The sequence below is a fragment of the Rhinolophus ferrumequinum genome, chromosome 10, assembly GCF_004115265.2.
Source record: "Rhinolophus ferrumequinum isolate MPI-CBG mRhiFer1 chromosome 10, mRhiFer1_v1.p, whole genome shotgun sequence".
NCBI lineage: Eukaryota > Metazoa > Chordata > Mammalia > Chiroptera > Rhinolophidae > Rhinolophus > Rhinolophus ferrumequinum.
In genome coordinates this window covers 16633235-16657175 of record NC_046293.1, presented here as the reverse complement: position 1 = coordinate 16657175, position 23941 = coordinate 16633235, and the positions used below count along the sequence as shown (strand labels likewise).

Here is a 23941-nt window from a genome sequence, read left to right as displayed (position 1 = left end):
CTCCCCTCCCTGCGCAGCTGAGGGCCGCCCTGGCTCACCAGGCCGCAGTCAGAGAGTTTCCTGCCCAGGCGCTGGCTGTCCAGGACCACGGCTGACATGCTGGCAACGGAGGAGTGAGGTCTCGAGCTCCAGACGGTCAGTCGCCGGCAGGTGTGTCAACAGCACGTGGTGCGGAGGTTTTTAACCTGATGTTAGGGAGGAGAGGACGGATTCCAAAGGTGTCTCCTGCCGAGCGCCCCGCCACAGTACCGCCCCCAGTGGGCGTTGTCCTGACGCAGGGAGCTCCAGGTCACCGCCTGGGGCCGCGAGGGTGGGGCGGAGATCTGACTTTTGGCTGCCAGCCCAGGATGGAGGAAGAAGCTCTGCAAGCGCAGGGTCACCTAGGAGCAGGCGATTAGACAGATTTGGCCCTTCCGGGACTCGCAGAAGCATGGGAAGTGTGTTTTCTGCGTGGGACTAAACCTGCGACCACCTGATGATAACAATGATAAGAAATAATCCTTTCTAGCCCAGCCTCCACCCATAGATGCAGAGCCAGGATCCCGAATTTTTATTTGTTTATTTTTTGGTCCTTTCTATTAACCACTAGGCAAACTACCTTTCTGGGCTGTAACTATATACAAGGTGATGTTGTGAACTCGGAGCACAGCTGCAAAAGAGCAAAGGTAAGAAAGAGAGAAACCTTGGTGGGAATCCAGCCACGTGTCCTCTAGCTATTTACCTAACTGCTGCTATTTGCTCCGCGCCCCAAAGAGGACCGTGGAGCCACCTTGCCAGGGTGTTCTAGGAATATGAATAAGAATGCTTTAAACATTCAGTACAGTTCTTACCACAGAGTTAAACGCTCAGTGAATAGAAGATACTGTTTAAAAGCATATGACCACAAATAATTCTTGAGGACCTCTGCTGTGTGTCAGGAAGTATTGTAGGCATTGGGGATACCGCAGAGAGTGAAATAGAGGACCCTGCCCCCTCCCCCACCGTGCTGCCATTCTGGGAGGAAGACAGAAAATAAACAAACAGATAAGTTTAGGCAGAGCTAAACTTTCTGAAGAAAATAAAATAAGGGAATGGGCTAGGAGTGAGCTGGTGGGTGTTGGAGAGTAGACTTCTTCAAGAAGGCAGGAAGATGTCATTCACTGTGTTTTTTCAAATTTGGAAAACTCAAATGAAGCATTCTTGGCCAGCGAGGGGAAAAAAAAATAAATAAAAGAATGCTGCGAAGTCAGAGGTTCAGAAAGGATGTGAAAAATCAGGGGCATCAAGGCCTTGAGTGGCTGCCTAATATTTACCCAGGAGAGGGTAATGGACTGAGAGAAAACAAGCCAATAATACAGGTGGCTAGAAATCCACCCCTTCCCCTCCCACAATTCTTTGATGGAATGACCAAACGTCTGCCAAAAGAGAGAAAAACAAAAAATCTCACATTTGTGATTCAAAACAAATGGATTCCATGACTGATTAACTGTGGAGCTTTAGTCAGGTGTCAAGTCCATGTCTCAGTTTCTTTGTCTTTAAAATTGGGGTTTTAAAGGTTGTTATTTAAGATTCCTTGAGCCTCTTTCATATGCCAGGCTTTCTACCGACTCCTAAGAATGTAGACATAATTGAGTATAATTTCTATCCAAGAGCCACTGGGTGTCTGATTAGTGTTTCCTAATGGTAGATTGGAAGCTTCGTGTTGTTGAACATAAAAGGCAAAACTTTGACTTCCACCCTCAAGGGACTCTGTATCCTTTACCTGACTCCAGTGTTTTTCTAGTGTGGTAGACATAAAATGAAGAGTTTTCCTCTGCCCCAGGACTGCCTTGCAAACATCATTTCTTCCCTGGAGGCTGCTGGTATGCTAAGGAGAGCAATGAATGTGACAGCACCAGTGATATAAAAGGCTCACAATAAATAAGAACAAGCAAAAACAGCTACTTATCTCCATGCACACTATATGTTAGACACTGAGCCAAGTTCTCCACGTGGATGGTTTCACAATCCTGTGAACTATGCATCCTCACTTTGTAGACAAGGAAACTGTGGCCCATAAAGCTTAAATGGATAGTCAGTCCAAAGCCACACTACATTTCACCCAGTTCCAAGGTACTGGGTCTTAAACACTCTTTCCTTTTTGAACTAGTGATTTTTTAGGACAACGAAATAATAACACTTCTCTTTTCTCCTCACATCAGCTGAAAATGGAATTCTTAATCCCATCTCCCATAAAAAATGCCCCAGATCTGGGATGGGAGGAGAACACACTTAATTGTCTGCTACCTCTGAGAAAAACACTAATAGCCTCTTTAAAAAACACTATTTCTGGCAAAAAAGGTAACACGTATCCACGTACTAAAATAAAAACCCACTTAAGATGAGATTGCTTGTGACATGAATTTTGTAAATGATTTTTAAGCTACCTTCTTATTTAATGTGGGTAAAATGCACGGTGCTGCTGTGGTTAAAAAGGACAAAGCTGGGTCCTAAGAAAATTGCACTTGACAATGTCAGTCTAGAAGGAGGCTCCAAGAATTCAGCCTGTAAACCACTGAGATGTTGCCAATGGCCATGAAGAGGTGGGCACCCTGTCACAAGATGTGCGGTTGTGAACCTGGTAAACTTACCGCTGACCTTCACTGATTCAGAAGTTGAAGATTTCCCAACCACTGGGGGTGACTGATCCCTTTTCATTTAACCTCATGTGTAGAGGGTTGAGTTAATCATAATCTATGAGTTCCTGGCACACAGAACCCCCTCTCTTGTTTTATTTATTCATGCTCTTTTATCTTCATTCCCTACACCAATTCCCCTCCTTCACAGGCAATGTTCCTAATATGTTTACTAATGAGCCTTGGAGTTTTTAAATGCGTGGAAACCCTGGAGCGTGTATGTCTTGTTCATGGGTATGAGTAATGTTGTAGTACAAGTTCACTATAGTACAAGGATGTACTATAGATTTGGTGGTTTCTAACTTTTCTTTCAACCATGTTCTTAGGATCTTGCCATGCTGATACATGTACATCTAGTGTTTTGCTATTTAAAAAACTGCTGTAGAGTATTCTATAGTGTGTATCCACCACATTTGACTTCTCCATTCCCCAGTGATGGGCTCCTAGGCTGCCTCTAACTTTTCACCACCCCCAAAGAGTGCTGAGATCAACACACCCATCCTTGTCCCCTTATAGATCTGTGTGAGAATTTAATACACTATTAGAATAGTAACTAAATCTATGGGTTTCAAAAAACGTGAGTTATTCCCTTAAATATTTGACTAGGTCGAAACATTTAAGCAGAATTTAGAAAGGAGGAATGTTGGGAGGTAATTTCTCTGGCATTTCCACATGTCTTGGACTACCTTTTCAAGGATTTTGTTTGCTGTGTGTGCAGCCAACAGCCTTGGAAGAGGGAGGTACCGTGTTTCCCCGAAAATAAGACCGGGTCTTGTATTAAGGTTTGCTCCAAAAGACGCATCAGGGTTTATGTTCAGGGGATGTCCTTCTGAAAAATCATGCTAGGGCTTATCTTCCAGTTAGGTTTTATTTTCAGGGAAACATGGTAGTATTTTGCTCGGGACAAAAGGCAGATTTGTTTCCTGACAGTGTGACAGAGAACATCTTCATCCCGGAGGACACTCCATGATAATAAGTTCTTCCCCTATCCCCAGAGAATATTCGCTTACGTTCCAAGGTAAAGATAATGCCTCTCTTTGGAGCGGAGGATAGTTTCCTAAGCTCAGCGCTCCTCGGCTGTGACATAGGTCCATGTTGCTCAGCATCCACGTGAATTCACTCTGTACTGACACCCACGGGACTTGGGGGACAAGGGGGACCAATGTAAACATGAAACTCATGTTGCCCATTGTGCTCTGAGTAATAGACTGTCTGAATCCATATGAGCTTGATTTTTCCTTACTGGCCAATTTGATGGAAGTGTGGCAAATCAGCATAGCAGTTACATTGATGTTTAGAAACTGCTCGATCAACTTGACAAAGAAGAAATTGATGTGGCATATATGCCTAGTCACCCTGTTTGCCTTCCTTCTCTCTCATGGAAATAGAAGCTCTGAATGTTAGCTAGCCAGCCCTATGTCTCCCAGAATAAAAACTACATTTCCCAGACTTCCTTGCAGCTAGCTGTAGCTACAGGCCTAATATTTGACCAAAGAAATTCAAGGAGAAGTAGTCTGTGCAGCATCTAAGGTGTGTCCCTAAAGGAAGCATGGACTTGTCCTTCTACTCCTTTTTACAGATCAGTTTTTGCGATGAGATATAGACAGCAATGCAATATCTCATTGCAAAAACTTGAGAAAGTCCCACCCTGCAAAGTCAGCTGGCTGAGAGCTTCTTCAGAACCTCTTTTCTATGTTATTCTTCTTTTTGGTCAAACTTTCCCCACACAGACAACCCAGAAATCTGAAGGTCACCGTCAACCAATGCCCACACAAAATAAATGCAATTAATGTATGAAGTCACACTTTTCATCAGAATAAGATTTATAGTGGGCTATTCCAGGAATTCTTAGCAGAACTTAGACATTTCTTAATAATAACATCAGTTGGTAAATCAAGTACATTTGATCAGTGGTGTATTAAATGAAATATATACAAAATCTCAAGACTCTGGAGCCATTACATTATGATCCTTGCTTGGCAACATCAGAGTGAGGTCACTGAGTATTGTCATTCATTCAACAGATATTTGCTGAATACATACTATGTGTTAGGCATGGTTCTAGACACTGATGAGCAAGGCAGTCCATGTTCTCATATTCTCACACTCTATTAGAGACAGGACCAGTAAACAAGAAGACCAAAAACATAAAAAAATAAAAAAAAACATGAGAAAGAAAGAGAAAGTCAAGACATACACTTAGTTATGATAATAGCCAAGGAATAAAGTTTTAAAAAGAAATGTTATAAAAATGACAAGCTGTTTTACAGAGGCTGATTTAAGTTGGATGTATAAGGAAGACTTAGAGCTGATTTTTTTAAGGAGTTCTGTGAGCCTGTGGCTAAACACATCCATGATTAAAAATTAAATTGTGTAAGCTTACAATTAAATACATTATATTAGAAATAAAGATAATACTCAAAATTCATTATTTCATAATTACTTTATCATCCATGCTCTCGGAGTTGTTTATGCCCATTAGACCTGTGTGGTGTGGTAGAAATAGCACATAATAATATGCTACTGCACATCTCTTCTCAGCTCCACGTTCACATTGGTAGCTTGAATTCTGCCATACTAGGAACATTTACACCATGAAAATCAGCAAACACTACAAATAAGGGGTGAAGTCAGTGGGGTGCTAAACAATTACCATCATCCCACCATCTATAACTAGGACAGCAAAGCCACAAGTAGGACTGGATTGAAGAAGCCCTGTGCCTCAGAGGGCAGGAAAATAGTGTCACTCAGGGATTGAAGACACTTTGGGCGTAGGGGGCTCAGCTACTAGTCAACAGAGCATCAAATCCAAGCAGATCAGGGTAAGAGGTGGTCTGAAGGAACTTCCAAGGTCAAAGCCAAGGGAGGCTGTCACAATGGTGAGGCTTAGGAGTTAGGGCTGGCACTCAATCGGTCAGCCCAAGTACCACGTCTTCCAAAAACACTTCTCTGACTCACTACCCCCAGTCAAGGGTGGTCACCCGTCTTTGGATCACATAGCATCTTGAACTTTCTTCTATAGCTAAACTCATCAACTCTTGTTTTTGCTCTTCTGTCTCCTCCTGGATTAAGAGCTTTCAGACCAGAGACTAAATCGTAGTCTTTCGAAATTCCAGGACTAAGCCTAGTGCCTGATGCATAGTAAGTACTCAATTCATATTACTTCAATCAGAAATGTAGAAAAATATGCAGAAAAGTGTTCAATGCAACATTATTCAAAAAAGTTTAGAGAAAAAGCAATGACGGAATAATTAAATCAATTACAGTTCACATAAGAGATGCAGACATAAAGATTATTTTTAAATCATAAAAATTTTATGATATCTTAAATGCACACAATTAAACTAGTTATTGATAAAAGTAAGATGTAAAATTTTGTATTCTCCATGTGTAGATATGTCAAGAGGCATACAATAATGTCATCAAAGAATGAGAAAGAATTGTTTTCTCTGGATAGTGGGATTAGAAAAGAGATTACTTTTTGTCGTCTTTTACTTTTCCATTTAAATGTATGTAAAAAAATAAAGTTGCAAAGAAAAATAACGCGCTTAGAGAATTTGTCCATAGTCATACTGGATTTCTATTAGACATAAATGAGCTGTTCCTCAGCTTTATTTTTTCCAAGTCATCCTCTCTGGGAATAGAAAGAGACAAATATGTATCCGGCACTTAAATATTTATTAAGTACTAGGCATATTGCAGAGGTCATTTTATTTAATCACTTCTATATCTAATGAGATAATTTTTTATTATACTTGGTGACTGTAGTCATTATTGCGTGAGTAATAATTTGTGGAAGCACATCTACGAGGCACACGGCCCAGCAGACCATGGGGTACTCAGTTTCTTGGTAAGACCCGTACATGATCTTAAGCATGGATTATATCTCTAATTCCTCTGCCTCTGTCTCACTGTTGGGGAAGGTAGCTGATCTCTAAGGAGAAGGAGGAGATACTTGTGGGACTACCAGTGAGTGATTCATCCATCCAACATAAAAATATTCAGTTTTTGCTGCAAGACAGGCATTGTTCTAAGTTCAAGGATATGACTGCCTCTATAAATTTATGTTCTTTTTAGGAGATGGACATTAATCAAATCACAGGAATAAATTCAAATCCATAATTTCAACAAATGAAGAAGATATATTTCATGCTATAAGAACATTTCTCCAGGAAGTGTTCTTGATCTAAGTATTGGAAGTAGAAAATACCTAAATGAAAGGGAAAAGGAAGAACCTAGAACCACCTGGAATCTTTCAGGCAAAAGGAGTAGCATACACAAAAGTCATCTGTTGGAAACAATGGGGAACATGGCTGAAGATGCAGCTGGAGAGCTAGGGAGTGCCAGACCAGGCAGAGACTTGTAGACCATGTTTAGAGTCTACAGTGGAACACTCCAGTAGAGATGCTGGTCACAGTTTCAGATCCTCAGGAGAGGTCCAGACTATCTATCTATCTATCTATCTATCTATCTATCTATCTATCTATCTTCTATCTATCGAGGAAGAGAGAGAGATTTATTATAAGGAATTGGCTCTAGTGGTTATAACAGCTGAGAAGTTCCAAAATCTTCAGTCAGCAAACTAGAGACCCAGGAGAGAAAATGGTGTAGTTTCACTGTGAATTCAAGTCTGAAGACAGAAGAAGACCAATGACCCAGCTTGAAGACAATCAGGCAGAGAGAATGTGTGTATGAATTCTCCCTTACTCATCTTTCTGTTCTATTCTGGCCTTCCATGGATTGAATGAGGCCCACCCACACTGGGGAGGTCCATCTGCTCTACATGGTCTACAGTTCAGATGCAAACTCACCCAGAATAGCCTCAAAGACACACTCAGATTAATGTTTAACCAAGTAAATATTATGTGCCCAGTCAAGTTGGCACATAAAATTAACCATCACAGTGAGGAACTCCAGTAAAGGAGTTTACTGAGGAGTAAAGATGGTCATAAGATCAAAGAATGAGTTGACTGTTTTTTAAGATGGGAAGGTAAACATTTTATAAGTTATAGGTTTATTGAATAATCAATCATGTATTCCATTGAGGAGAGACCAAGTTGGGAAGAAATGGAGCTTAGGAAAAGAGGCTAGAGGGAAGTATAATAGCAGAAATGAGGATGAGAAGTAATCACAGTAAAGGATGGAAAATTAAGATTTCAAAGGGGGAGCTATTCTGAGTACAGACAAAGCCCAAGATGTAGCCTTGAAAGGGGTGGCCAAAGTGGAGTGAGGTTAAGGCTGCTGGAGTCTCAAAGTTAAGGAAGTGAAAGCTCCGGGTGGAGTAAGTTGTTCCCATGGTCCTTTTTTCTGCTGCAAATTTCTAACCATTCTTCAGGGCCAGCATCAGAGACCATCTTTGTAATAACTCACCAATCCTCTACATCCCCTTCAGAAGTCACCAGGGGCATTCCTTTACTCAAAGAAAGTATATTTATGGGACTAGTATAACTTCTGTATCAGGAGAGAATTGTTCTTCACTGGTCTCAGTAATAGAGCTGTGTCTCAACCACCTCAAATACCTTTAGATTACTCGTTCTCCATTTTCAGTGTACAAAAGGACTATAGCTATCCTGATACCAAAACCTGGTAAGGATAACACAAAAAAAGAAACTTCCAGACCAGTATCTCTGATGAATACAGATGCAAAAATCCTGAACAAAATTCTAACAAATCTAATGCAACAATGCATTAAAAAGAATATACATCATGACCAAATGGGGTTCATCCCAGGGGCACAAGGATGGTTCAACATATGCAAATCCATCAATGTGCTACATCACATAAACAAAAGAAAGGACAAAAATCATGATTATATCAATAGACATAGAAAAAGCATTTGACAAGATACAACATCCATTTATGATTAAAACACTTAATGAAATGGTATAGAAGGAAAATATCTTAACGTAATAAAGGCCATATATGACGAGTCCTAGTTAGTATCATAATTAACAGTGAAAAACTGAAGCCCTTCACTCTACATTCAGGAACACAACAGGGCTGTCCCCTGTCACCTCTGCTTTTCAACATAGTGTTGGAAGTCCTAGCCAGAGCAATCAAGCAAGAGAAATAAATAAAAGGCATCCAAATTTGGAATGAAGAAGTTAAATCATCACTTTTTGCAGATGAAATGATGCTATACATATAGAAATCCCTAAGGACTCCACCAAAAAGCTATTAGAAACAATAAATGAATACAGTAAAGTTGCCAGCTAAAAATCAATGTACAAAAGTCCATTGCATTCCTATATATTAACAATGAAATCTCAGAAAAAGAAATTAAAACACCAATTAGTTTTGCAATTGCAACAAAAAGAATAAAATACCTAGGAATAAACTTAATCAAGGATGTAAAAGACCTATACAATGAAAACTATAAGACATTTTTAAAAGAAATTGAAAAAGACACAAAGAAATGGAAAGACATTCCATGTTCATGGATTGGAAGAATCAACATAGTTAAAATGGCCATATTACCCAAAGCTATATACAGATTTAATGCAATCCGCATCAAAATCCCAATGGTATTTTTTAAAGAAATAGAACAAAAAATCATCAGATTTGTATGAAACCACAAAAGACCCTGAAGAGCCAAAGTAATCCTAAGAAAAAGAACAATGCTGGAGGTATCACACTCCTTGATTTCAGCTTGTACTACAAGGCAACAGAAATCAAAATAGTATGGTATTGGCAGAAAAACATACACACAGACCAATGGAATAAAATTGAGAACCCAGAAATAAACCCACATAATTATGGACAGATAATTTTTGACAAAGAAGCAAAAAAACATACAATGGAGAAAAGACAGCCTCTTCAATAAATGGTGAAGGGAGAATTGGAAAGCCACATGCAAAAGAATGAAACTGGACTGCTATCTGTCACCATGTACCAAAATTAACTCAAAATGGATCGAAGACCTAAACATAAGACCTGAAACAATAAACTGCATAGAAGAAAACATAGGTACTAAACTTATGGACTTTGGGTTCAAAGAGCATTTTATGAATTTGACTCCAAAGGTAAGGGAAGTAAAAGCTAAAATAAATGAATGGGACTATATCAAACTAAAAATCTTCTGCACAGCAAAAGAAACCATTGACAAAATAAACAGGCAACCAACAGAATGAGAAAAGATCTTTGCAAACAATGCCTCTGATAAGGGGCTAATATCCAAAATTATAAGGAACTCATACAACTCAACAACAACAAAAAACAAATTGAAAAATAGGCAGAGGACCTGAAGAGACATTTCTCCAAAGAGGACATACAAATGGCCAATAGACATATGAAAAGATGCTCAACATCACTAATGATCAGAGAAATGCAAATAAAAACCACAATGAGATATCACCTCACCCCAGTTAGAATGGCTATCATCAACAAGACAAATAGTAACAAGTGTTGGAGAGGCTGTGGAGAAAAAGGAACCCTCATACACTGTTGGTGGGAATGCAGACTGGTGCAGCCGCTATGGAAGGCAGTGTGAAGGTTCCTCAAAAAATTAAGAATAGAATTACCAAATCTGTCTATCTATCTATCTATCTATCTATCTATCTACCTACCTAGAGAGAAAGAGAGAAAGATTTATTATAAGGAATTGGCTCAGCAATCCCTCTCCTGGGTATCTACCCAAAAAATCTGAAAACATTTATCCATAAAGACATATGTGCTCCAATGTTCATTGCAGCTGTATTTACGGTGGCCAAGACATGGAAACAACCAAAGTGTCCTTCGATAGATGAATGGATAAAGAAGTTGAGGTGTATATACACAGTGGAATACTATTTAGCCATAAGAAAAGATGAAATAGTACCATTTCGACAACATAGATAGATCTTGAGATTATTATGCTAAGCAAAATAAGTCAGACAGAAAAAGTCGAGAACCATATAATTTCACTGATATGTGATATACAAAACTGAAAACAACAAAAGAACAAGGCAAACAAATGAAGAAACAAAAACTCATAGACATAGACAACAGTTTAGTGGTTACCAGAGGGTAAGGGGGGCGGGGGGTGGTAGATGAGGGAAAAGGGGATCAAATATATGGTGATGGAAGGAGAACTGACTCTGGATGGTGAACACACAATGGTGATATATAGATGATGTATTACAGAATTGTACACTGTAAATCTATGTAACTTTACTAACAATTGTCATCCCAATAAACTTTAATTGAAAAAAAAAAAAGGACTATAGCTTGTTAAAAAGGCCGATTGGCTAGATTTTGGTTTGGTGGGTCTGAGTTGAAGTTTCAGAATCTGAATATTAACAGGCACCTCATATATTTCTAATGTGGGTATTTGGAGGGGGGACGTGATACAGGCAACACGGTGCTTTACGGTTGAGCTGAATTGTGTGGAGTAGAATTTGTAAGATTGGCTCCTGACAGCAGTATTCAATGAATCAAATTGCATGACTTTCACACAATCCTCGCTGCAGTTCGAGGAACGACCGGGAGGTGGCGAGCGACTCACACAACCGGCAAAGAAAAACTTCGAGTACCCCCGCCACCAAATCTCAAATTAAAAACTGCTCAGGCAAGTGGTGAGGAATCCTGTTTCTCAAGCAATGCCCTTAGCAAGAGTAGTGAGTTTCTTCTCTTTCCCCGGGAGTTCCGATGAGCCAATGGCCCACATTTTACCCTGGTCCCCAGGGCTCAAGTCCTACGGAATCCATGACGCCGCCTTCTGGCCATCCATAATCCTGGCACCAGTAAGGACTGGTCTACGTCGTGAAGTTGTGGATGAGGGCATTTACCCTCTAAAGGTTCTTGCAGAAAAGAACAGCAGATGATGTTTGCCTGCTCAAAGAGGAAAGCCTGTTGCCCCTAGAGGATATGTGGTCGTGCCTATATTGTCTCTATAGTTGGAGCTGGAGAGGAGGCATCTTACTCAGCCTCCCCATTTTGTAGAACAGCTTGGGAGAGGGTGATCACTTTCCCTGAGGACATGGAGCTAGAAAGTTCCAGAACCTGGAGTCTGTCTCAACTTCAAGCGACATGACCGACATGTGTGAAAGGTGTTTAAAGGCGTGTGTTTGGTTCATTAGTTTCTGCTCATGAAGTGTCCTATAGAAGAAGCAAGGGGTGACTATTCTGGTTGGGGAAGAGGAGCTGGGTGACTTTAGGATGTGTTTGCATAACAAATCTACCTTTAAAAAACACCTAGATTGTGTGTTTATTTGGGGGTAATCTGGCAGATAAGGTAGAATGGGAGTCCAGACTAATGGAGAACGAGGGAAGAGAGCTCTCCATCTGATTGCCCCACTGTGTGTTTGATTGGACCTTCTTTTCTGCCAATTAAACTACAAGTTTATCAAAGGCAATGATTGTCTTATTTATCTCTGCTTATGTTCAATGGTTTTTGATGAATCAGTGAGCGTGTCAAAGTTGGTCATTTCACATCTAAATGGTGTTTTCTAACAACTTTGATGACCAGCACTTACCTCCCTCCTTTCATGTATCCAGTATGCGTGTACTTATTTAATAATGCATATACCATGTTCACTGTGTGCCAGGCACTGTTCTCAGCATTTCACAAAATATTAACTCATTTCATTTTGGTTTTGTTGCTGTTTCTTTAAAAGTCCATGTCCACGAATATTTATGTATTAGAAATCGCCTTGTTCCTCCCCGTCCTCCATCTCCTCTTTAAAAAAAAAAAAAAAAAGACCCTGCCAGTGATGCAAATACCACCTGGGGAAGAGAGGTTGGAGGGAGGAAAGAGTTAATTGGACCAACTGGGGGCACAGTTTCCCAGGTCGACGTCGTGCTGTGGCAGGCTGCTTCCTTCCTAACCGTGATGAGCAAACTTTCCCCTGGGCCCGGCGGGGCGGTTGTCCAGGTCTGCCCGGAGGTGGAGACGGCTCGCAGCCTCCCGGCTGATTTATCGGCCAGGGCATTCCCCGGCCGCGCCGCAAGGAGTCGGGCTGCGCTCGGACTTTGGGGAGGTGATGATGGACATAGGACACGTGGCCACACAATGGGGACACACGACTGACCTCAGTCACTTCGGCAAACTGCCCCTGCTTTAAGGAGGCGGCAGGATTGTTTCAGGAGCTCCAGTGCTCTGGCGCCTGCGTTCATCGCTCCAGCCGGTAGCTCCCATAGCTGTGTTGAGCGCAGACAAACACCCAAGGGAGTGCGAGGGCCCCGGAGCTCCCAGGGGTCCCTGACCTTGAGCTTCAAAGTCCTCTCCCTAGGATGGGAGCCTTGGTGCGTTCCACACTGTGTAAAGAAAGGCACACGAACAATCTCCGTTTGGGCACTGAGACTGACCAGGACGCGCTGGCAGTGAACTTTCCCCGGAGGTCACATGTAGGCGCCCGGGGACTTTGTGACATCATAATGCGGGGGATGGAGGGCAGGGAGCAGACGGAGGAAGGTCAAAAAGGTGTGGAGTGTGTGTGTGTGTGTGTGTGTGTGTGTGTGTGTGTGTGTGTGGCGGGATGAGGAGATGCGAAGAGAGGAAAATCAGAGGACTGGCGTAAGGGAATTGGGCGCATATGAATTTGAGAAGGAGCAATCAAGTTGGGGAAAAATAGCAGGGCTTTTTTTCTTCCCTCCTATATGCAAACTGTCACTTCGGGTTAGCGTGAGTCCTTATCTGGCTCATTAGCATGAGCTGTGGCTAACGCGCTTAAACCCTCTAATTATTTATTATGCCGTCACGGAGCAGGTCGCAACCCCGGGGCGCACTTGCCGGGACTGGCAGAGGCGGGCACCGCGCGGGGGCTGGGGCGCAGCGCCCAGTCTGGCTGCGCGCAGCCAGCGAGAGACCTTTCCGCCCGGAACCCCACAGGCCTCTGTTACTCGAGGCAACGTTGCACCGTTGTTGGGGTGTATCAGAAATACTCTCTCCCCAAAATCACCCCAGGGTGGTGGCGCAGCACCCATCTCTCTCGTCTACACTGGAGCCGGATCTTCTCCATTGCTAGCTCCCAAACTGGAGCTAAGGAGCACAGGATTTTTGCAAAAATGCAAAAACGAAAGCCAAACAAGGAGCTGGGAACTTGGGCTGGGTGGTATGCTTAGTGCACCATCCAGAAGGACCCTGGGTGAACCCAAATGTTGCCTGCCTTCTCTCGCACCCAGCCTCATACCACGTTCCAAGAGAGTTCATAAAGTCGGGGGGTGGGGCGCGTCCACTCACGTCCACGGTTCTATTCAGAAAACAGTTTCAAAATAAGTTAACCTCTGTAGGGTGTTTTCTCCCCCTCCCTTTCTAATTGTCCCCTCCCCCCCTCCTTCTCCCCATTCGAGTCTGTTTTATGTTCCCCTGCGTTGTGCCAACTATTTTATCTTTATTCCTTCTCTTTCTCTCTGGCCATTCAGTCCTTTTTTTGTGTGTGTGGCTTCTCGGGCTGATGTGCGGCTGGTTACCACCCACTGCACGCTCGCTCCTGTAGCTGAGGTGTTTCTATACAAACCCGAGCGTCCAGTTGTCATATTAATTATTACACTGAGTAATGACTGAAATGGTCAAAATAAGGGGAGACTCGAGAGCGCTTTTTCTTGCTGCTCAAAGATTCAGCAAAGAAGCCGTGCAACAAAGCACTAATTGGTCCCCAGAAACACTCCGACAAGGCATGGAAGATAGGTTTCATAGAACCCTGCGATTGTGAAGGGGGGAAAGCGCTGAATGGACCCCACGCTTCTTTTCTAAACTCTCTTGCTGAGCAAAAAATGGACCTCTGTTTGAATACTGCCCCATCCTTGAATACTATACCCAGCAGAGAAAAAAATGCACCATTTATTGTAAGTTTTTTTTCTTCTCCTGCTATTCATGGGTTCTCTGTGAAGAATCAGCTGGTTTTGTTTACCGTGAAAGACCTTTACTTTATTTTCATTCTTGGAGGAGGTGGGGAGGGGGACGTAGGAAAGCCATGTGCCTAGACAGAGAGGAGCTGGCCTACTGTAACAAAATAGAGTGTAACAAATCTTACAAAAGTTTAGAATGTATTGATTCTTTGGAGAGCTATATAGATTAACGACTTTCTTTATGCTTATCCGAGGAAGGTATTTAATCATAATGTAAATGGGGCTTTACAAAAAAATAAAGACTTAGCGTTACTTCTCCTTATTTGGAGAACTTCAAAAGGACTTGTGAGGGTGGCTGCAAATTACCCCCTCCCTCCACCCCAACCTCCCCTCCCTAACCAAAAAAGCCGTAGTAAAATAATAGTTTGTGCTTTTCTTGTTTTGTTTTCCAGCTTTTTTTTTTTCTTTTTCAGGCGTATTGAAAAAGCAAATAGATTTGTTAGAAGCCTGGATTCCTTAATGCAGGTGCAGGCCTGGCTGCTGTGACCAAGAAGCCCAGCCAAATCCGTGGTTTGTGCTAGTCTGCCCCCCTGAACAGGCCATCCCAGGCTGGTCAGACTTAACTCAGGCTGGGCAGCAGCCATTTCTGAAGTTACCTTGGGAAGAATGTGCTGAAGACAGTAGATTGTGCCGTAATGTACTTTTCCATTTCCCTGGGAAAGACAGTGTCTAGTTTAGACACTGCTCTGTGGCTTAGAGCAGCAGACACCCCAGGAGAGAGGCCCTGTAATAGCTACTGGAATAGCTACTGGAACCCGAGTATCTGCTATACACGCCCAGCACGCTCACTTTTCTCGAAGCACCCATGGCTTCTCCGGCTTAGTGCTCACCAAAACTGAGGGATGCATGAAAACTCTTACACCCAATCAAACATCTAAGGCTGGTGCTCATCTTTGTCCTTTCTTAGTCTCTTATTCAGGACCCACTCTAAGTATAATTTTATTAAATGATTTGTTCAATGGAACCTCTAACTTTACTTTTAATATTAACTTTCCTTCCCCACCTCCATCCCCAAAGGAAAAGCACAGAGTGAACTTTTTTAAAGAGACGAGGCATATCTCCTTTCCACAGAGAGAAAGGGCACAATCCTGGAGCATGAGGATATTGTGTGAGCAGAGATGGTACTGGCCTGGCCTTCAACTACTAGTGGAAAGTAAGGTGGCAGGAGACTCAGCACCGGAGTTTCAGATATTCAGGGCAGCAATCTTGTGCATCATTAGAAAAGCTGTCTCCCCATGTAGTTCCTGGTGTTGAATGTAGATAAAGTTTAATCTATTGTAGGATGTGGTTCTGCTCCAGGATTCCCTAACATAGAAAAAGGGCCTGAAGGTGCAGAAATTAAGACCCTTATTGTATGGCAGAGGACAGAGAAACCTTCCCATTTTTCTGGGATGTCTATTTTCTGAGGTGAGTCTCTTGCCTCCCCATCACAAGAATGGCAAACTCTGATAAGTGGGGGGGGGGGGTTACAAAATGAATTCAAAAACAACGTCAGCTTTGATTCTCCTGACAGCCTTGACAGGTAAGCAGAGGGAGCACCACTACTGCATTTGGGGATGAAGACATCCAACACTCCTTTTGTGAGTTACTACTTTCTCCTTCACATTTACATAAATGGAACCTTGAGTGTCCTTGTCAAGTAAAGCCTGGGGTCTTGTTCAGAGTCAGGTCCACTGAGTGGCGAGGGAGGGCAGGGCCAGCGGCTCTGCGGAAGCCCCTTCCATATGCTCACCATGAAGCATGTCTGCATTTGATCTCACTTTCCACTGTTTATGTTTAAAAACTTGGTTCCTATCTCCATGACCTTGATTTGCAAACATCACCACCATTCCTCAAATATGACAGAAATTACCCACTCCCAGGTGCTGAAACCGTGGGTCAGGGTGGCATTAGATCTCCAGTGGTTCTCGCAATTATCCAAGGGTGGTTTCAGGAAACCAAGCAGTGGGCATCCTCCTCCTATAAACACCTTCCTGGCTGGGCTGTTTGAGCAGCAGCAGGACTTTCTCCCTGTTTTAGAAAGACTATTCTTATTAATCTCTCCCTATGTAGACCTGCTCCGGAGTGCTCCACATACATCTCCTTGAAATCTCACAACTCTTGGAGGTAGATGCTGTAACCAGGGGCATGGTAGATGAGGAAAGCAAGTGCAGGCTATCTGCTCCAGGTCACACCGTTGTTAAGTAACAGCCTGGATAGCAAATCAAGTCTATCTGCATCATTCCCCACTGCAAGATCTGGAGTTCCCTGGGCCTAAGACAGTATATGGCAATTGTCTCAGGCATATGTGTGGGGGTGGGATTGGGGGGTTGTCATATTCTAGGTTGCAGGATCTGAGGCAGGATTCTAATTGGCTCTAGAGCCTCAGTCCTTTGCTCCAAACTGGTGAAAACCACCAGAAAGCCAATTTCCATGGGATACTCCCATTGGTGGTGCACAATCCCCAAAGGCAGAGGAGCAAACCCCTAAAAAGAGATTCTAGACTGCTCTCCCTTAGGGTTGGAAGAGAAGGGGGAGACGACAGTATTGGTCTGGGATTGTGATTGGGAATGTTCTTTGTATTTACTCCAGTTGGAGGAAGAGAATTTCTGGGTTCTTGGAGAGCTTTGCAAAGCATATGAGGAAGTAGGCTTAGGATGCAGGAGTGGGGAGAGTGAGGCCAGACTTTTGGCTCGGGGCTGGAGCGGGGAGAATAGGGACAAATGTTCCAGTGGCTTTGGCCGGAAGGATCCCAGCGCCCGCTGTCTTTTCTCCTGGGCAGAGGCCAACACGTAGGGCCGCTACAATGCACGGCTTCATTGGTTGGCGCCGGCTTCTATTTGGGCGCGTTTCATGGTGTGTGTGTGTGTGTGTGTGTGTGTGTGTGTGTGTGTGTGTGTGTGTGTGTATTTAGGCTTTAGGCTTTATGTCCCTGATAGTTAGGGTCTCCGTGCACGCGTGAAACCTGCACCCGAAAAGGAAACCAAGAACATGTGCTGGCTTCCTCAAACGTTCTGCGCTCCTAGATACATTCGAAATTAGTTGGTGTACGCCCCTCCTGTACAGATCGGGAAACTGAGGGCAGTAAAGGAAGCGGGACTTATTCAAGGTTACAACGCAAAATAGTGGTAGAACCAGGACTAAGGACCTTTAAGTTGAAATGATTAGAGTCTGAGTTGAAAGAGAGCTCAGCACGCGTTGTTCAGACTAATGTGAAAAAAACCGCACTTAGATACGTCGATGTTGGTGACCCTCCGCTATCCGCCCCCCACCCTCCACACACACATTTTTGCTGGAGAGGGGTGGATGGGACCCATGAAGCTTTTCCTCGACGCCTCCTAGCGGCCTGTACCCACAGCTCATAGCTGGGGCAGGTGAGTGGCAGGAAGGGCCCGAATAACCTATTTGACCAGGTGGTTGAGGCTTCCTGGGAAGCAGGTGGAGTGGTTCTCTGCTTTAGGCCTCATCGCCTCCGACACTTCCCGGGGGTGGAAACAAATGTGATTTGGGAGATCTCTCGGCTCCTTTCCTGGGGTGGGGTGTAGGGATAGCAGGAGAGGCCAGGGGTGTAAACCCGGCGAAGTCCTGTGGGGTCAGCCATAGGTTAATAGGGGAAGGGGGGAGGTGTGGGTCGGGATGTTTTACAGAACCGATCTCTGTTGGGACGATTCGGTGATATACTTCCCAAACCCACTCGTTTTAAAAGAGGAAACTGAGGCAGAGAATAGAGTTGATTCGCTTGGGGAGCCACCGGCCCTTACTGACCACCACCAACACTATTGTTCGCAAAACTCAGAGCCCGCGCACACCAAGGGCGGCTCCCTGGGTCACCCCCACGGATCCTTTAGAAAGATCCATCTCCACAAAGAGAAGTTCAATGAGAAGCCATTATCTGGATAATTCACCAGGACCGTCCCTGCCTGCACCCAGGTCTCTAATCAAAACTGCCTATTGCTATTGGACGAATCAACCGGATGATTACCCTCTGCTTTCTTCTGCCTATGTAGACGCGGGTTGAGACGCGCCCCGTCCTCCTTCCCTTGCCTCCACCAAAGAGGTACAGAGATGGGGCCCGGTTGCTCGGTCAGCTTTCCCCGCAGCGCTGCGTCCCAAGGCGCCCCGAAGCTGGACCAGGCTCCGGCCAGAGAGCGCCAGGGCCAAGGGCCCAGAACAGGCTCCTGGGCGGGCGCTGTCCAAGCAGCAGAGCGACCGCTGCAAGCGCCTCCCCCTCCCTCGCAGCGCCAGCACGCGGCCCCGCCGGGCTCGGCTCCCAGTCGCCTGCCACCGGCCCGCCGGGCACACGCCTGGGGCGGGGTGGAGGCTGCGCCAAGGCCGCCGAGGTGCATGCGGCGGCGCGGAACGACCAGAGAAGCTCCTCCGGCCCTCAAGCTCCATCACCCACCCCCATTCGGTGCCCTGTGTCTTTTTTCTGAGACCCAACCCAGAATATCCCAGATCACTCCCCTCTTTATGCACCCCCACCCCAAGCCAGTCTGGAAATTAGCCTTGGGGGGGGGACAATACTACAGGCAGCCGGAGGTCATCCTGTGGGGCATCCCGGACGTACGTATCTACCTAAGGGCGCTGATCACAACCATCCCTCAATGCGATCACTTCCCTCTCCTCGGCTGGCCACACTTACTTAGTTGTGATGAGCACATCCTAGTTTTTAGACCTGGATGGGACATTAGAGACCATCTAATCCAACCTCTATTGTTACAGACAAGGAAACTGAGGCTCAGAGAGGATGCCACTTACCATGAGCCACAGAGCTAATGAGGTGACCCACCGGGACTAGAACCCGTCTTAGCAGCGCTTTTACTTTAATAGTCAAGTACTTCTGACAGAGTTGCCCCCCTTCTTTCTAAACTTCCATCACAAATTTGCTTCAGGTCCCAAGGACAGCGAAGACCCCCAAGAGAATGACAGTGGGTAGGAGAAGAAAACAGGAAACAAGGGGCTCCACTCCCCGCTAACCTCCACAACGCCCGGTGCCACTTTTTCTGCCCAAATCCTTTCCTGTACTTTGCTCCAAGTTCTCGGGAGAATCCAGAGGGAATTCACCCTAGACCTTTCCACTCATACACCCCAATTCCCAAAGCCATTCGCCCCTCCTGCAACGCCGCCCCCCCCTTTCCAGAGCCACCCCCGCTGCAGTCCACCCCGAGCGCGCCGCCTGTTTATTCAGCCGAGAGTCCGGCACGCGCCAGGCGCACGCACTGCAACAACAAACCCGGCTGAATGGGGAGTTTGCAAGGAGCGGGCGCAGGGAACGGGCGGGGGGAGGGGAGGACAGGAGGGGGAGTTTAGGGAATGGGTGGGAGGAGGAGGTAAGAGGAGGGGGAAGTGGGGGCTGCAGCCGCTCGCTGCAGCAGCGGGGAGTGGGGGGCGAGGCGGGGCCAGGGCTGCGCGTGGGGCTGGGTGTCCCATTGAAAAGGCAGCCGCTCCCCGGCCGCCCAGCACTCTCTCACTTCTGGCCAGGGAACGTGGAAGGCGCACCGACAGGGAGCCGGCCAGGGAGGGCGAGTGAAAGAAGGAAATTAGAAAAGAGGTTAACAAAATAATAAAAAACAGCCTGAGCCACGGCTGGAGAGACCGAGACCCGGAGCAAGAGAGCGCGGCCCTAGTGGGAGAGGAACGGGAGACTCAGCAGAGCGCGCTCATCACTGACTTTTGCTTCTTCTGCTGCGTTTTCTTTTTCTTTTTCTTTTTTTTAAACAAGAAGGCGCTAGCGGCAGCCTCACACGCGAGCGCCACGCGAGGCTCCCGAAGCCAACCCGCGAAGGGAGGAGGGGTGGGAGGAGGAGGAAAAGTGGAGGGAGGAGGAAAAGCATTTGCACCTTCTTTGCTCCCACCCTAAGAAATCTCCCGGGGATTTTGTATTTTTTGTTAACTTCCCTCCGGGCTCCCTCTTCATCTCTCTCCTTCTTTCCCTCTCTGTTCGTGCACCCGAGTCCTGGTGTCTTCCCTCGCGCGCCCCACACCTCGCGTCCCCTCCGCTCGGATCCCGCGACTCCTTGGCAGCCGCTGCGCATGGAGAGCTCTGCCAAGATGGAGAGCGGCGGCGCGGGCCCGCAGCCGCAGCCGCAGCCCCAGCAGCCCTTCCTGCCGCCGGCAGCCTGCTTCTTTGCCACGGCTGCAGCCGCGGCGGCGGCGGCGGCGGCGGCGGCGCAGAGCGCCCAGCAGCAGCAGGCGCCGCAACTGAGTCCGGCGACCGACGGACAGCCCTCAGGGGGCGGTCACAAATCAGCGCCCAAGCAAGTCAAGCGACAGCGCTCGTCCTCGCCTGAACTAATGCGCTGCAAACGCCGGCTCAACTTCAGCGGCTTCGGCTACAGCCTGCCGCAGCAGCAGCCGGCTGCCGTGGCGCGCCGCAACGAGCGCGAGCGCAACCGCGTCAAGCTGGTCAATCTGGGCTTTGCCACCCTTCGGGAGCACGTCCCCAACGGCGCGGCCAACAAGAAGATGAGCAAGGTGGAGACACTGCGCTCCGCGGTCGAGTACATCCGCGCGCTGCAGCAGCTGCTGGACGAGCACGACGCGGTGAGCGCTGCCTTCCAAGCTGGCGTCCTGTCTCCCACCATCTCCCCCAACTACTCCAACGACATGAACTCGATGGCCGGCTCGCCGGTGTCATCCTACTCCTCGGACGAGGGTTCTTACGACCCGCTCAGCCCCGAGGAGCAAGAGCTGCTCGACTTCACCAACTGGTTCTGAGGGGCTTGGCCTGGTCAGGCCCTGGTGCGAATGGACTTTTGAAGCAGGTAGGTTGCATTTCGGAGTGAACAAGCGGGTTTACTTGTCTTCATCCTTGCCCCCCACCCACGCACCCCAGATCACTAGGAAGGGTGCTGTCTCCATGGAGATGGGGTGGGGGGAGTTGATTTCAAGGATTTGTGAGTCGATTTCAAATCCTGGTTTGTTAGTTTCAGCACCGGCCTCTGAGGGTGCCTTTGCCCAGGTCTCCAAGGACTGGAGGATAGGGGTGAGGTGGAAAGATGCTGGAGAACCAGAGCACTAGGACCTGCCAAAAGAGGCGCTCTACCTGACAGACCCTCCCCCTACCTGACAGATCCTCCCCTAAATAGAGGTTAACCCACCCCCACCTCCCACCACCACTTGCTTCCAAGTTCGAATTAACCTCTCTTGTTCTTCTCCTTCTGTTATAGGGTGACTGCACAACCTGCATCTTTACTGCGTTCTCGTCTTTGATGTTGGAAGGGAGAAAAAAAGAAGGAAAAAAAAACCCAGGCCACCAACCCCAAGCCAACTAAGCAACACAGGCCTGCGAAGCAAGGCTCTCAGAAAACAGGGATGCGCTCGGAACCGTGTCTTTGCACTCCAACCATTCACAGAGATATGAAGAGTGACTAGACCTGAGCCAATGCGCAAAATGCAGCGTGTGTGCAAACGCATTGGGCTCCTGGCGGAAGGGAGCAGCACAAGCCCTGTAGAAACTCCCACCCACCACTAACCCACACAGCTGAAAGCGCTTGCTCGGGTGCCTTCACCTCCCCGCCCTCTTTGAAAGCGCAGTTCTTAAGCCTCCAGCAATGGGTTGGTGTCTTTCCTCTCAGTACCCTCCATCCCAGTAAGCTGTGGACATTGTCTGCAGTGGAATTATGCTATACTCAGTCTTTTGAAACCAGATCCTCTGGGTCCCCTCCCGGAGCCCCACTCCCTCACACCGTCTTTTCTACCGTTTTCATCATAGAATGCTTCCAATCTTTTGTGAATTTTTTTATTATAAGAAAAATCTATTTCTATCTATCCTAACCAGTTTGGGGATATATTAAGATATTTTTGTACATAAGAGAGAAAGAGAAAAAAAATTTATAGAGTTTTGTACAAATGGTTTAAAATGTGTATATCTTGATACTTTAACATGTAATGCTATTACCTCTGCATATTTTAGATGTGTAGTTCTCTTATAACTGCCATTTTCCCTATGTGGTTTTGTAAAGAACTCTCCTCATAGGTGAGATCAAAAGGCCACCAGATGTACTTAAGCACCAATGTGTCTTACTTTATAGAAACTTTGTTAATGTATTAATGATGTTATTAAATCCTGTTCCAGAACAAAATTTATGCAGCTACTGTCCAAACGCAAAGGGGCAGCCAGTGCTTATGACAGGTTGCCTTTGGGGAAATTTCTATCACTGCCTTTTTTTTTCCTTACTGTTTTATTACAAACTTACAAAAAATGTATAACCCTGTTTTATACAAACTAGTTTCGTAATAAAACTTTTTTTTTACAAGTGAAAATAATCAGCTGCCTCTAAGTCTTCTTTGACTCCAGTGCCCAGTCCTAGTTATCTAAACGCCCAAAGGAAGGGGTGGGTGAGAGAGAAGAGGGTGGGGAAACCCATGCAACGTGGCAGGAATGACAAAGATAAGCGCTATGACCGGTCCTACCTGAGTTCGCTCTATGCTGAACGTAGAGGAAAAAGACATATAGGTAAAAACGGCTTTATTCCCCTTTTATGTTGCAAATGTACACCTACACCTAGAGATAGGTGGTGATTAATGGCTGCATCATCTTTGAATAAAATGATTGTACATTGTTTTAAAATGCCCCCAAAAGTGAACTGGAAAGAGAGGGTCCTCCCCCTACTTTCTAACTCTAACCCCCATTCCGCATTTCTCATTGTGAAACTGGGTGAGGTAATAGGCCCTAGGGTTAGGTGGAAAAATGGTGATACCAGAGTTTGGGCCTGGTGGAGGTAGCCGTCTCCACGCTTGCAGTGGTGGGTGTGTTCTCTCTTCCCTTCGAGGAAGGAAGACACATTTTCTACTCCTTTTCTCCAGGACACACACTTTTCATATTGCTTTTAAGTAAAGGGCACGTATGATATGAATTCCTTGCGAAAGGAGTTAGATTTAAAGAAATAAAAGCCTTAGAAATGTGTGGTCGCTTTGAGACGCTGGCCTATCTAAGCTTGTGACTCTATCCGAATAGCGTGAGCTGCGTGTAAAAGTACCCAATTACCAAGATTCAAAAAGAAATTGGTGGGTTTTTGGCTGGCTTGCTTCTTGTCAGTTAGCAAGGACGTGATCAGAATTCCACTCCGCTTCTCGCCAGCTCCTCGCTCGCCGACTGCATTACTTGCACATTCAGTTTGCGTGTCTCCACCCATGCGGAAAGCCGAGCGCAAAATGCATCTTACAAAACCCAACAAAGAACGGGGAGCCAGCACGTCTTCCAGAGTTAAAAATCTAGTCTGTGTTGGTACATCTATACCATTTAGTGACACAGAATAATCATTTTTTAAAGCTGCGATGCGCGGAGCACGCCACAGCGTCTGATGTCATTTTGCTAAATGACCCTCTATAGAATGCACATTGAGGCTTCAGTCCCTTTCAAAGAGATGAGCGTAATTAAGGGGAAAAAAATCAGTAAATTCCTCATCGCCATAAATAATCGGACTTTCTGCCAGCAGTGGGCCAATTTAGAGCTTACTTGAGGGAAGTAATGCTTTTGT

At 45.7% G+C, this 23941-nt stretch overlaps 2 protein-coding genes across 2 annotated transcripts in view; one reads left to right on the top strand and one right to left on the bottom strand.

Annotated features, from left to right (window-relative positions):
- PAH (phenylalanine hydroxylase) overlaps nt 1–203 on the bottom strand; it is a 60761-nt gene extending 60558 nt beyond the window's left edge. Inside the window, exon 1 of the mRNA XM_033118002.1 lies at nt 39–203. Coding sequence (XP_032973893.1) covers nt 39–98 — 60 coding nt within the window. The 5' untranslated portion in view covers nt 99–203. The remainder of the gene's footprint in view (nt 1–38) is intronic.
- A 19714-nt stretch (nt 204–19917) lies between these two features.
- ASCL1 (achaete-scute family bHLH transcription factor 1) lies at nt 19918–22717 on the top strand. Its single transcript, XM_033116260.1, has 2 exons — nt 19918–21223; nt 21629–22717. The coding sequence occupies exon 1, from the start codon at nt 20493–20495 to the stop codon at nt 21174–21176; it is 684 nt and encodes a 227-aa protein (XP_032972151.1). The 5' UTR covers nt 19918–20492; the 3' UTR covers nt 21177–21223; nt 21629–22717.
- Nucleotides 22718–23941: the final 1224 nt, after the last annotated feature.

Coding starts and splice junctions, on each gene's coding strand:
- ASCL1 (XM_033116260.1), top strand. CDS start 20,493: ATGGAGAGCTCTGCCAAGATGGAGAGCGGCGGCGCGGGCCCGCAGCCG.